This window comes from Geotrypetes seraphini, chromosome 8 (genome assembly GCF_902459505.1).
Source record: "Geotrypetes seraphini chromosome 8, aGeoSer1.1, whole genome shotgun sequence".
In the NCBI taxonomy this organism is placed as follows: domain Eukaryota; kingdom Metazoa; phylum Chordata; class Amphibia; order Gymnophiona; family Dermophiidae; genus Geotrypetes; species Geotrypetes seraphini.
This window is the reverse complement of record NC_047091.1, coordinates 12043523-12058596: the sequence shown is the minus strand read 5'-3', so window position 1 is coordinate 12058596 and position 15074 is coordinate 12043523. Positions and strand designations below refer to the sequence as shown.

At 46.2% G+C, this 15074-nt stretch overlaps 1 protein-coding gene across 1 annotated transcript in view; it reads left to right on the top strand.

Moving 5' to 3' along the window:
* Positions 1–2310: 2310 nt before the first annotated feature.
* Positions 2311–15074, top strand: part of NKAIN1 (sodium/potassium transporting ATPase interacting 1) — a 262439-nt gene continuing 249675 nt past the window's right edge. The window contains exon 1 of the mRNA XM_033953781.1: positions 2311–2735. Within this exon, the coding sequence (XP_033809672.1) occupies positions 2682–2735 (54 nt within the window). The 5' untranslated portion in view covers positions 2311–2681. The remainder of the gene's footprint in view (positions 2736–15074) is intronic.

Sequence of the window (15074 nt, the reverse complement as noted above, 5' to 3'; positions counted from 1 at the left end):
CCTTTCTATGTTATATTTTATATAGTTTGCCTTTTATAAAAATGTAATAAAATGCTTGAACTTTCAAAAACAGGCCCCTCTTCCCCTCAAGCCTTCCATTAAATGCAGATTCGAATGAATAGGACAATGAATCCGAGTCTGGATACAACACTGAAAGGATTTTGATGGCCTTGGGACCAGATTTCCCTTCCCTTTTCTCCATTTCATTGTCTAGGCAACACTTAAGTTGCTCACTAGCTGCTCACGAAGGCAGCCACTTCCCTGCAGAAAAATGTACAAAGCGCCTTAATTCCGTTTACTCGAGAACACAATTAGGGTTTACATCTCTCTTCAAAACCAAGGGGTTTTGTTCCCAGCTGTATTATATTTTCAAGATGTCTCTTTTTCCTTATTTTGCATCTTTCTTATTTAAATTATTGCATATGCATGAAAAAGCTTCTTGCAATGCAAGTACAAGGGAGAAGGAAAACAGAGAGAAGAGAGAGGGGCTAGCGACACCTCCTTTACTTTAAATCAGGGGTGTCCAACCTGCGGCCCAGTGAAGTATTTTTAGCGGCCCCGGTCGAGGGCGATGCAGTGTTTTCCTCTGCTGCCCCTGGGTGTTTACCATCTTGCCGGCTTCCTCCTCTGTCTTACTGCAGCGTTTGCGCGGCCCCAGAAACATTTTTTTCGGACAATGCGGCCCAGGGAAGCCAAAAGGTTGGACACCCCTGCTTTAAACTAAAGAACTAACCACAGCAAAAAGCAATCAACCACATTGCCTTAAGTCTAGAACTGAATGGGCGGTTACTAGGAGCTAGATTCATTAACCTGCCCGAATCGGAACAATCCGTGTCCGATTTGGGCAGGTACGACGAATTCAGGAACCTAAAATATGCAAAAAGGGGGCGATCAGATGAATGCCCCCATCTGCCTGCATGCGCAGACCCGTCCAAGCCGTGCCTTTTTTTTTTTTTAACTTTAAACTTTAGTGAGCCCGTGGGTTTAACCCGCTTTGGGTTAAAACCACGGGCTTGCACAGGCAGTCGGGGCAGGCATGTTCTGGGCCCGACTCTCCTGCTCCTATGCGGCGGTGGCAGCCTCTTCCCTCCTCCTCTTCAGTGCGAGCCAGCAGGCTTAAAGCTGGCGCTGCACTGCGGCGTGCAGCCCCGCTTTAAAACCACGGGCTTGCACTGCGGGGAAGGGCGGCAGAGAGAAGGAGAGTCGGGGCGAGCAGGCAGGAGAGATCGGGGCAGAGCAGGGCGGCGTTCAGCTCGGTTTCGCAATCCCACAAGTTCTTTGGAAATCTCCAGTGCGGGGAAGGGTGGGAGAGTCGGGGCAGGCAGGCAGGCGTAGGTGATCGGGGCTGACAGGTTAGAAAGCAGGGCGGCAGAAGGCAGGGCAGTCGCAAAGGGCTTCAGTGACTGGTTCTCGGCAGTCGCTTTTTTTTTTTTGATCGGCCAGCCCAGTCGGTGTTGCAGGGTTTTGTTTAGTGAATCACGTCCCTGCCTACTTTGCATGCCGTTGCCCTCCATTTGCATGCGTGGATCGGAGGATGGTCGGAAGACAGGTAAGTGAATCGGGCCGGGCCGATCGGTATAAAATCGGTTTGCTTTGTGAATCTAGCCCTAGGTTTAATCAAATAAAACCACTTACCACAAGTTGCTGTTAAATTGTGTGAACTTCAAAGGGCAAAAAAAAAAACAAAAAACAACCCAACCCAAACAAACAAACTGATTTTGGGCTGCAAAGAGGAGAGAAATGTTACCGTTTTCTGCTGCTTTCCCGTGAGAGAGATTCTGCAATTTTTTTTTTCATGCCAGTAAAATGACACCTGGCAGGAGGTGAAATTCAGGTTTTTTTTTTACTTAGGAAGATTTTCTTTTTTTTTTTTTTTTTGCCTCTAAAGTTCTTTTGAGGGAGGTGGGGGTGGGTTAACGCTCCCTCCAGGAGGAGACTCCTAGCCTGGCTCCCCTGAAAGAGGAATTAGTCCCGGGCAAAGAGTGAGCTGCTAACCCAGGACTGCCTTAAAGAGGATGAAAAGGGGTAGGTGGGTGACTAGGGAGAGAACCATCTCCCCCCCAAAAAAATGATTCCTAGGATGGGGGAAAGGGGCTGAGAGTTCATCAGTGTCCCCCAAGGGGGAGAAATAATGACTGTCCCTGGGGCCAAAAACGATTCTGTGGGGGATGGGCTAGAGTGTCCCAGAGGTGGTGGCACTCCTCCCCACGCCCCCACCCAGCTCGGGCAGCAGGTGGTGTCGGGGCCGCGCCGCTGCTCTCCTCTCTCCCGGGGGTGGGGGGGGGGCGTGCAGGGGGAGGAGCCGATCTCCCGCGCCCCCTCCCCTCCTCTCCCCGCGGCCGGCCATGGCTGCAGCGTGCGCTCCGCGCTGCCCGCGGCTCTGAGCCTCGGAGACATGCCGCTCCCTCTGCCCTGCTCAGCCGGCACCATGCGGGCAGTGCCGGGGCTCTGACAGTCCGGGGGAGGAGGGGGGCAGAGGAGATCGGCGGGGTGAAAACCTCGGGACAGGGATCCGAGGATTGTACCCCGGTGGGGGGTAAAGCGCGGAGGAGAGGATTCGGGGCAGGGGTTTCGGAGCTGGATTGCATCTCGGCGGAGCAAAGCGCGGAGGAGAGGATTCGGAGGGGGAGCGGAGTTGCACCCGGCGGGGGTAAAGCGCCGAGGACGGGATCCGGGGCGCCATGGGGAAGTGTAACGGCAGATGCACCCTGGTCGGATTCTGCTCCCTGCAGCTGGTGAGTCCTGTGGTTTTGTCACTCTCGGTTCGGCCCAGTGTCGATTCCATTGTCTGTCCCTGCGATCAAACTTCCCTTCCTGGTCCTGTAAAGACAAAGAAACAGATGCATCCGTGCTTCTTCGTTTGGCTTTGGCCCCAGGACAAAAAAAAAAAGAAAACACAAAAAACTGCTCCAGATCAGTACAAAAAATCACCCAGTTTCTTAGGCGAGGGAAAACTGTAGAGGCCAAACCGAAAGGCACATTGGTTTCACCGGTTCCCCTCTTCTCAGCAGCTGTGGAAATGCAAACTTCAGTGGTCTTGCTGCAGGGCGTTAGGTCAGGTTGTTGGGGGCGAATTGCACTCATTGCGGTGGAAACGACTTTTTTTGCATGCTAAAGCTTCGAGAGGCTTTATTGAGTGACGCTATGAATGTCCGAGAGGTCAGTCTGCCGCTGATAACGGGCCTCTGACCTGTAACAGTGTTTGTGACACTTTGCTGTTGTTGCAATTTTTTCACCATCAATGATTGCAAAAGAGAATGCGATGGCCTTATCACCTTGCTCCCCTGTATTATAAAGCAGCAACTTACAAGAGCTGGACCTTAGATTGAAGCAACACTAGTCCCTTGCCCACTGTTCCCAACTCTGTGGACAAGTTACTCTATTGCCCCATCTAGGGAAAGTACTTTTGCATCCATCACAGAGCACTTTTAAGAACTGTTGACTGACTGGCTGTATGTTCTTTATTTAGCCTTGTTGTGGACTGTATGTTTATTTGTGGGGTCAGTTGTATCCTAAGGGGCTAATAATCAAAACTTAAACACGTCTAAAAACCCGACCAAGTCGGACGACTTAAAAAGTCGTCCAAGTGCCGATAATCAAACCTATTTTTTGGACGTATCCAGGGACTTTTTAGGCCTCTGAATGCCGCTGTGCGCCCAGAGCTGAAAGAGGCGTATCTGGAGGAGTGGTTAGGGCGGGAAGTGGGCCGACCTAGACTTAGTCGTCTTGCAGGGATAATCGAAGGCTTTAGGAGACTTCCTGGATGGAACTTATATTTTGTGACTTAGATGATATAAAAAGAGGTATAAGTGCCCAGAAGGTATCCAAAGTGACCAGATAACCACAGCAGAGACAAAGTAAAGACCCACACTCACTCCCCCCAGTGTTCACTGACCCTCCCCCTCCCCCAAAGATCGGAATAAAAACGTACATACCTGTCTCCAGAACATCAACGCCTAGTATAGAAAAGCTTAGTAGAACTGTGCATAGGTCTCTTTAATAGCTTGCGGGGTGGGCTAGTGAATCACAGAGAGGAGGACCCAGGTCCATAAGCCACCCTAACCACCACATTTATGGTGGAACATCTATGCCCACCAAACCCCCCTCAAACCCTACTTTACTGCCATATAAGTGCCACCTGCAACCATAAGGACTATTGGGGTTGTAGACAGGTGGGTATAGTGGTTTTGGAGGGATCACCATAACCTATAAGGAAGTTCTGGTGAGATGTTTATCTGGCACCCTTTTTGTGAAGTTCACAGCAGTGCTCTGCAAAGTGTCCTACTGCTCTGTCCAAATGGTCTTGTTCTGAGTGTTTGGGACTTGGATGAAATTTGGATCGAGAATATGGTATAAAGATAGATGAACTGGCAGTCGGGAGGAACAATAACCTGGCCGTCCAGACAGACAATTTTGAAAAAAAAAAAAAAATAGATGTATTTTTTGTGAATGGGCATTTTCCCTCTGCTGACTTTGGGCATCTAATGCTATACGTCCCAATCGGACTATTTTGATTATGCCCCTCTAAGTGTTCTTTTGGCAGAGACAGAACGAAGGCCAGCACTCTTCAGAACAATAAAAATTTCTGATAGTCCTTGAGGGCTGCTAACAGGTCAGGATACTCCAAATGAATATGTATGAGCGAGATTTGCATGCACATTGAGAGCCACTATGATGATGTAAACTGCACTGATATTACATGTAATGTGGTATATCAAAAATAAATGAACTTGAAGTATAACAGAGCGCAGTGGCATAGCCGTTCAAGGTACGTGTGTTGTGTATGCACCCACCCCCATCCCCGTCAGTTGATCTGCATTTCCCTCTTTTCTCCCTCCTGCCCTGTGCACACAGTCCAGCATCTCTACTTTCCGGTCCCAAAAAAAACTCTACAGTTCCCCCCCTGCTCCCTCCACTATGCCTTAAAATCACCTGCAGTCTTCCCCCAAGCAGTGCCAGCAGCAGCACACAGGCTGTTTGCAGCCTGCACTAGGGCTTTTTCTCTGGACCACCCCACCCCTTCTGATTCAACCTCCTGGTTTTCTGAAGGGCTGGGGGTGGGGAACGAGGGCTGCAATCCAGTCAGCTTATCAGGATTTCCTCAATGAATATGCATGAGATCTATTTTCATGCATTGCCTCCTTTGTATGCAAATAGATCTCGTGCCTATTCATGGGGGACATTCTGAAAATCCGATTGGATTGTGGCCCCCGTTCCCTGTCCCTGGAGGTAACAAACTTGGACTGGCTATTGTTGAAAAAAGATGCTGGGCTCGGTGGACCTTTAGTTTGACCCTGTAAGGCAAGTCTTATGTCCTTATTTCTTAACTCTAATAGGGACATGCCTTTTTGTTCTAATATTTCCTAAATGTAGAGGAAGCATTCGTCGTTATTATTAAGAAAATTCACTTACCATTGCTCTTATTCTTCTGAGGTGTCTATAGAGATAATGGTATGTGTAAGAAAGTTCCAGAAAAATGCAGGGCTTCTATTTGACAAACTGCATCATCTGACCATGTGTCAAACTCCTGTAATGCACAGCCAGACATCACGAGGCACCAACCAATGGCAATGCAGCTTCAGTTGGCCATGATGACATCAAAAGCATGATGGTGGTAGTTGTTTGTCCATTTCATGAGCACAGTAGCCTGTAACACAGGGAGGGCTGGAGTATGTATAAGGAGAACTTTGGCCGTTGACTCAGACGCAGCTCCTCACCCTCTTGTAATTTATCATAAGTTTGGTTCAGATGGAGCAAATTATTTTTCAGCATCAAAACTCACTCCCATGTGCAACAGTCTACCCTTGTGTAATAAATGAGCTCATGGGATATTTTGCTCTTCACAGCATAGCAAAGTCTGTTAACATTTTTAGAGACATTTATTTTAGAAGAATGTATAAAAATCATCCAATCACCATAATCCAGTCAGTGCGCTAAAACCTGACGCTTCTTCCTCTATAATATTACCAAAATCCGACTTCTCCTCTCTGAGCACACTACCAAAACCCTTATCCATGCTCTCATTACCTCTCACTTAGACTCGGGTCTCCTGTGCATCCATCTCTCTCCCCTTCAATCCATTCAAAATGCCGTTGCATGACTCATTCTGTGAGAGCCGCCACGCTCCCATTACCCCTCTCCTCATCTGCTTCTGAATAGTTTAAACTCCTCTTACTGACTTACAAGTGCATTCACTCTGTCGCCCCTCAATATCTCCCCTCACTTATCTCCCACTATGCTCCATCCCGTGAACTCCCTCTTATCTGTACCCTTCTCCTCCACTGCCAACTCCAGACTCCGTCCCTTCTTTCTTGCCGCGCTGTATGCCTGGAACAAGCTGCCAGAGTCAATACGTCAAGCCCCATGCCTAGCTAGCAGTTTTCAAATCCAAGCTAAGAGCTCACTCTTTTCAAGCTGCTTTCAACTCTTAACTCCCAATCACTGTCAGTTACCTATACCCGTTGTATTATTCCTTCTGCCAGAAACTCCATAAGCTCTTCGAGCAGGGACCATCTTTTGAATGCTAAATATACGGTGTTGCGTACGCCTTTCAGCTATAGAAATGATAAATGGTAGTAGAGGAACTAAGAATTTCCTGGACAGATGTGCTGAGGTTCGCCGGAAATCTTGAAAATAGTGGAGAAGGGACTTCTGATATCATGATTATATTGATTTACTTAATCTGAATAGGCATTACTGAGATTTTAATGCTGATGTCTCTTGACTGAGTTAGATGATCCAGGGTCTTTAAATATGGCTGCGTCTCCTACTGCAGTTGACAGTGGTCATCGTCTGGCTTTTTTTTTTTTTTTTTTTTTTAAAGGTACCACTATCAGGGCCAATAGAGAGTGTCAATTTCTACTTCTGTTGAAATTGTGACAGGAAACAAGTTCGAAAAGGTTCCAGGTTGGCAACCTGGCGTGACCTGGCAAAAAAAAAAAAAAAAAAAAAGAATTCCATTGGCTGCTGAGAATAATGGAAACCTGAGCTAGGAATGCCTAGCTAAGACCTGGAGCTGACATGTGCTCACAGGGTCCACAGTGCTCTACAGAGGCCCGCCCTCCCACCCAGCCACTACCCTTTATATCTGTGTGACAAAGTCCCTGGTTCCTTTGTCCTATGACTGCTCTCCGCAGCGCAGCTTCTGAAGACATGGAATTAGCATTGTTCAGGCAGTTTAGCCTGGTGTGAGAGACTCAAGGAAAGATGCCCAGTCTCTCATTAAGAAATCATTCTCATTTCTGGTTTCTGGAAAACAAAGGAATTCGGAAGTGTGAATGCAAGATTTCTTCCCCCCCAGTCAAAATCAGAGCCAAGGGAATGTAATTGTCGTATCGTTGAGAGAGCATCTCGTAGCTGTATGGACTAGGAGTGGAAAGTGGGGCTAAGGAGCGCCTGACACTTCTGTGTAAAATATTTACCCAGAAAGATGCAGGAAGTACTGCGGGCAATGTGGGGTGAGGGTGGGGCACAAATTGAAGACACAACTTGGAGGCAGTCTGGAGGTCTGGGCCGAAGACCCGTGCCCATGGCTGATGGTAGAAAACCAAATTCAATGTAAGCTATGGAGGAGTGTGTGGCGCAATGGTTGAAGCTACAGCCTCAGCACCCTGGGGTTGTGGGTTCAAACCCCGCGCTGCTCCTTGTGACCCTGGGCAAGTCACTCAGTCCTCTGTAGCCCCAGGTACGTTAGATAGATTATGAGCCCACCAGGACAGATGGGGAAAATGCTTGAGTACCTGATTGTAAAACCGCTTAGATAACCTTGATAGGCGGTATATAAAATCCGAAAAAACCCCTTGATGTTTGGTTTTTAAGCCCGTGCGTCAGGGCTCCGTGCTCTCCCCTCTCTGCCCCACCTTCTGCAATTTAATATGTACTTATTAGGATTTATTAACCGCCTTTATGAAGAGATTCACCCAAGGCGGCGTAGAGCAAGTAACCATTCAACATAAAAACCTACAATTTTATTAACAACATAACAGTCATAAAAAGACCAAATACACTTCTCCCTCCGGATTCGCGGGGGATAGGGGCAGAGCCTGACCGCGAATGGTGAAATACCGCAAATTTCTTCTGGTCCGGCTCTGACCCACCCCCGCCTCCCTCCCGCTTTCCCCCCCCCAGCATCCCGGCCTTACCTGGTGGTCTAAGCGGGCTTTCGGGGCAGGAGCGATCTTCCTACGCTCCTGCCCCGTGCAGATCGCCAATAGGAAATAGCTGCCGTGAGTTCCCGTAGTCTCTCGAAACTACGACGGGAACTCCCCACAGCCATTTTCTATTGGCGATCTACACGGGGCAGGAGTGTAGGAAGATCGCTCCTGCCCCGTAAGCCCGCTAGACCACCAAGTAAAGCCGGGACACCGGGGGGAAGGCTAAACTGTGTGTGTGTGTGTGTGGGGGGGGTTCTTTTCTTCCCCTCCCCAAAAATCATGAATATGTGAAATTGCGATTGCCGAAACCGCGAATGGAGAGGGGGAAGTGTATAAACAATAAATACAATGAGTGAGGTAAATGCAAAACCAGTAAATTGAAACTTAACGATAAGACTGGCATGAAAAAAAATATACTGAAATTCAAATAGCAGAGATATAATACTTATGAAGCACCCAATAAGCACACATTAGAACCTTCAATAACATAGGCTCTCTTGTACTAAGGTGCGCTAACCGATTAGCGCGTGCTAATTGATTTAGGGGTCTTTTTACCAAGGCGCAGTAGGGGTTTAACGCGCGGAATACCACGCGTTAAACCGCCTGCCGCGCTAGTCGCTAACACCTCCATTGACGAGGCATTAGTTTTTTGGCTTGCCGCGGGGGTTGGCGCAGGATGAAATGTCCAACGCGCTAACCCCCCGTAGCGCGCCTTGAAAAAAGGAGCCCTTAGTGTGCGCTAAACGCTAACATGTGCATGTCAGTCTATGGATGCGTTAGTGTTTAGCGTGCGCTAATTCGATTAGGGCGCGCTACTCGGTTAGCGCACCTTAGTAAAAGAGGGGGATAGTTATGATGCTAATGCTATCTCAATCGCGCTGATTACCTATGAACCTAACGGAACCCTTTGAACCCTTAGGGCTCCTTTTACAAAGGTGCGCTGGCGTTTTTAGCGCGCGCACCGGATTAGCACGCGCTAACCGAAAAACTCCCGCCTGCTCAAGAGAAGGCGGAAGCGGCTAGCACGTGTGGCATTTTAGTGGTCGCTATTCCGCGCGCTAAGGCCCTAATTCACTTTTGTAAAAGGAGCCCTTGGTTTTCTTTGTCGGATATCCCCTCCCAGCATCCTGAGCACCTGGCTTTTGCATAACTCTGGCTCGAAACTGTAGAATGCAATGCCATTGCACCTCTGGCTAGAGAGTAATTATCGGAGGTTTCAAATGTTGGCCGTGGCTTTGCTAATTTAATAGCTGAATTATAAGTGCTGTTGTAAAGATGATTTTATTGGGGTTGGATGTGATAGGATGCGAGTTATGATTTTGTTTGCTAAGGGCGAGTACAGGTGTGTGCTAATGTTTTTTATATTTTGTTCGTCACCCAGAGCTTGTTAAATTATCCTGTGAAATATTCCACTAAAGACAGGATGTACTCAGTACCCCCATGACAATTCATGCACACACACACACACACACAGAGGAGTGAGGTTCATTCCTGGCGTGGTATGCGCAGAACTAACCCAGTTGGAAGAAACTGCCCCGCCTGAAACATTTGCATAAAATATGCAGGCTTCCAGCCATTATAATTAGACAGTAATCACTGAAGCATTATGGGAGTACACACACAGAAAAATGTACATCTTGTACATGAAGCCAGTAAGACCTGAGATAATGCACAAATCCTGTAAGAGCCAAAACATTGACTTGAAAGGTGCAGGACCACAGCCTAAGGAGTGAGCCAGCAAAAGGTGCTGTGCATACAGAGACACACTCCTGACAGCCCTGTTAAGAGATCTACCAAAAATATGTGCAGACAAGGGGCGTTTATTAATAGAGACACACCAAGGGGTTGGATTGACCCAAATTTGAAACTAAACAAGCAGATATACCTAATGTTAAAGCATTAGCCCTGACCAATGTTCTGTTGCTCATTTCTTGTAAGTGTGATGATAATTCAGCCCCTTTGTGGCTAGTAGGTAGCCACAAAATGCAGCTCATAGATTCCTGACTCCAGTTTTTGGTTTGCTAAGATTTAGGAACAGGTTCTGCCTGTTTCTATGGGGGATGTGCTTGGAGTTCTTTTGCATGTCTGCCTTGTGTGGTATACACATCTGGAGTTCATCAGCCTTTTTGCTCAGACCTGAAGTAATCTTTCATAATATAACATAAGAATATAAGAGTTCATACTGGTCCATTTCCATCAAGCCCAGTATCCTGTTTCCAATAGTGGCCAACCCAGGTCCCAAGTACCTGGTAGAAACGCAAAGAGTAGCAACATTCCAGAGTTGAGATTGTGATGTCATAATGCCTCATTCCAATCAATGCCTAAGAGCCAAAGTCAACAGTGATGTCACAGTGGCTTGATTATCTTATACTTGGCTCACATAAGAACATAAGAGCTGCCATACTGGGACAGAACGACTTAAGAGACTGGGATTGTTCTCCCTTGAGAAAAGGAGACTGCGAGGGGATATGATCGAGAAATACTGAAAGAAATTGACAAAATAGAGCAGGAAAAAAAATTATTTACAATTTCCAATGTGACACGGACAAGAGGACTTGGACTGAAGCTAAGGCGGGACAAGTCCAGGACAAATAGGAAGTTCTGCTTCACGCAACGAGTGGTGGACACCTGGAATGCTCTCTCAGAGGAGGTTACTGTGGAATCCACCATTCTAGGATATAAAAGCAAACTAGATGCACATCTCCTTATGAGAGGCATAGAGGGATATGGGTGACTAAAATTATGCCAGGTGTACACCTGTCTGAGCCTATGCGTGTGCGGTTCCCCAGACTTGATGGACCGAAGGTCTGATCCGGAGATGGCAGTTCTTACGTGTGACCTCGTAACAGCCTCAGGGTTGAGTCACCAGTAGAGTGGGAAGGTCATACACAAAAGAGATTGCTGATAAGTTCTAATAATACATTTCTGTGCTTGAGGTTCAGAGCAGAGCCACCATACGCGATGTTACCATTATGAAAGAAGGCTGGCTTCAGAAGAGGGCTGCCACTATACAGTTTTTTTTGTGACTTTTTGTTTTTTTCCTTCTATTTTTACCATGGACCCCTGACGAAGGTTTGTCCGAAACACGGACCGTGTCGGGTCCCCTGATTGGTAAAGGGTTTGCATTAAAACTTTTTTTGTCACAAATAAATTTTGCCTACGTCTTGTACAGATCTGCAGTTTTGTCTTGTTTGCTCTTAGTTCTTATGTCCACCAAGCCCAGTATCCTGTTTCAAACAGTAGCAAATCCAGATCACAAGAACTTGGCAAGAGTAAAACTGATTTTATGCTGCTTATCTTGGAAATAAGCAGTGGATTTTCCAAGACCATCTTACTAATGGCTTGTGGATTTTTCTTTTATGAAATTATGCAAACCTTATATGCCCTTATATGCTGATTCCATGTGCTAAGGTTTAGTAAGGGACATCACTGAGTCCAGTGCTCTGGGACAAATAGCATATATGGTAGTGGTGAAGGGGGGGGGGGGATTTCTCTAGCAGTTTGGGTATGGCTATCGTTTGCAAATACTTCAGCTAAGTCCAGAACAACCTTCACAACTTTTGGTGTGCCTCCTAGTGCCATTATTTTTATTTTACTTATTTTATCTATTTTTGATACCCAATTTATTACAATATTAATATAAAATGCACACATACAGTAAAACAATGTATTAAATAATTAGTAACCATAATTATATCACACACAATAGTTAAAGGATTCAGCTTCATGAGTTGGTGTTATTGGACCCAGTGGTCTTATGACTTAAAGGCAGGAGTTCCACCATTTGGATGGAGAAAGGACCCCTCTCTCCTAGACATTCAGGGTGACCCATGTTCATTTTATTAGCAGTTCTGTTTTCTTACCACTAGAGGGTGCCTGAAAGAGAAAGCAGGTTTCATGGAATTTGGGATGTACCGGTAATTCTAAATTGTGATGTTAAAAATACAGGTTTTTTTTCTCTGGACATGCTGTTTCTCTTATGCAATAGTTAGAACTTTGCTGATGGTTCAGTATTCCTGTAACTTGCTTGATGAAAGGGTTGAGTGTTTCTGTAATGTCTCTGTTGTGAATACTTGGAACTTTGTCAAAGGGTTAAGTGCTGTGTTAATCAAGCTTTCTCCTCTGCACATCTCTGTTTAAGGCATATATCCTATGATTTTATTATGCTGCGAGCTTAAAAGATACCTGCCTGAAAAGCTGGGTTAGTTCAAAACTGCTGTAAAACATTACTTCTGAAGCTCCAGGGAACAAAAGATTTTGGGAAATTTGACTGCTTTGTTTGGGGGTTGTCATCTGCTTTTTAACCTCCAGCTCAGCCCATCAGACATTCAGGTTCCCTACTGAGTAGAAGGCAACCAAAACTGAATTGCCAACCAAAACTGGCCCGGGCCCCAAATGAGACTGCTGCAGGAGGTTATGGCACACATTGTCATTAGAGCTAGAGAATGACACGGTGACAAAATTCATCACCGTCCCCGTCCCCGCGGATAACCGCGGGAAATAATCCCATGTCATTTTCTAGTGTCTATTTCAGCCTCAGTCCTTCTACACCAGCATTCTTCAAAGCAAAGCTTGTGGGTCAGTGGTTGTGGCCATTCATACTCTGATTCTTATGTGAGCCAAGGATAATGAAGCCATTGTGACATCACTGATGTGATTGGTTCTTAGGCACTGGTGGAATGAGGCATTATGACATCACAATATCTGCTCTGGATACCAGAGACTGTCATTCTGTAGTGTCTGTTTCAACCTCAGTCCTTTTACACCAGCATTCTTCAAAGCAAAGCTTGCGGGTCAGTGGTTGTGGCCATTCATACTCTGATTCTTATGTGAGCCAAGGATAATGAAGCCATTGTGACATCACTGATGTGATTGGTTCTTAGGCACTGGTGGAATGAGGCATTATGACATCACAATATCTGCTCCTGATACCAGAGACTGTCATTCTGTAGTGTCTGATTCAACCTCAGTCCTTCTACACCAGCATTCTTCAAAGCAAAGCTTGCGGGTCAGTGGTTGTGGCCATTCATACTCTGATTCTTCCTTCTCTCCTTAAAGAATGACATGAAGATGGTTTCCCGGGTTATCCGCGGGGACGGGAACGGTGATGAATTTTGTCACCGTATCATTCTCTGATTGGAGCCAGCACCTAGCTTCTAGATCGCCAAAGATATGGTAGGACCAAGGGAGTGTATATATGGGTCCAAGAGGGGGGGCTGCTTGTGTTGGGGAGGGGAGGAGAAGAAGGAGTGGGGCTGTGGGCAGCACTGTACAGTTTTGATTTTAGCTGAAAATGCAGTGTCATTTTCAACCAATACTAATATTTGTTGGCCTCGATGGCTGAGGTCTCAGAGAGGCTGTTGAAAATTCAGATACAGGCTCACCCTTCACCATTTTTCCAAAAAATGAACCTACTTATCCCATTTTATTGGGATTTTTTCATGGCAATATATTTCAATCCTGGTTAAAACCTTGCTTTAGTTAAAACTCTGATTTTAAGTGTGGCTGTGTCCATAAAAATGTTTATAAAGATGATAAATCATTTTTTTTTTTTAAGGGGTCCTTTTATCAAGCTGTGGTAGGGGTTTAACGCGTGTAATACTGCACGTTAAACCGCATTGAGCAGGCGTTAGTTTTTTTGTCGGCCGCGGGGGTTAACGCCTGATGAAATGTCTGACGCGCTTACCCCGCTAGCGCGGCTTGATAAAAGGACCCCTAAGGGATATTAATGAGTATCGAAAAAGGATATTATTGACCATCAAAACCTGGAACCCAGAACGCTTCACAGAACAAATGAGGAGCTTAGTTAGTCATTACAAAATTATCAATTCTAATATTGGGTTTACATTACATTACGATTCTATAATGTCACAGGGATTATATTGTATTTTTGTCCAAGTACTTGGAAAACAACGAGGTCTTCACCAACCTACAAACCATCAAGTTCTTATGTAATATTCAATGGTAAAATATTTCAAAGGCTAGGAGTGGATGAAGAGAAAGGACTGGCCAGTTTGTTCAGCTGGTTGAACTGGGATGAGATGGTGGCTCTCCCCCAAAACTGCCTCCTGATCCTTGCCTTCTCTTTGGGTCACAAGACTCAACTTCACTTACATCTATTAACTTCTTAATTTTTCTATGTAATGTGTTGTTGGATTTTTCCCCTCTTAGTGCTTAATAAATCAATAAAATATTTTGTAATCCCTCCCCCCCCAAAAAAAAAACCAACACCACCCCAAACAAACTTGTAACCTGCAGCAGGAGTATTCTAGACCTGCCCTTGGTACCCTTGCTTTCCCTTGTACATTGGGGAGGGAGACCTGTCACTGGCACTTCTGTCTGTGTTTTTCAATTGTACAATTCAAAGCACAATTAGATATATTCAGTGGCGCTCCAAACCCAAGACTTTTCCTAATGGGCGTGCAATGTATGGCCATCCTTGTTTTATGCCGCTTGCTGTCTTTTGCCTAATGATTCCAGAACGCTCTGCACATTTGCATGGTTGTCATGGAGATGCTGTTTCATGCTGACAAATGGCATTAAGGTGTGAGCGGTGGCTGCATGATCAAATGCCTACCCCCCCCTACCCCCACCTCACCCTCCCACAAGATTTGCATTCTTTTCTCCTCTTAGGCTGGATAAAGTTTCTGGGATAGGAAAATCCCCAGGGCAGGTTTTAGGAGGGTATGGAATGTTTCTAGTGGGGTGGGGGGAAGAGGGGGAGAGAAGTGAGGTGAAGTGGCAGAGTTCTTACTGGAATTACAGGGATTGCTGTAGAGGAGTGAGGTGCACTGGCAGAGCTCTGTGTATGTCTGGGTTCTAGAATAACAGGATGTGTTAGCAGAGCTCTGTGTAAGTCCTGGTACTGGAGTTAGAGAAAGTGCTGCAGGGAAGGAGTGAGGTGCATTGGCAGTGCTGTGG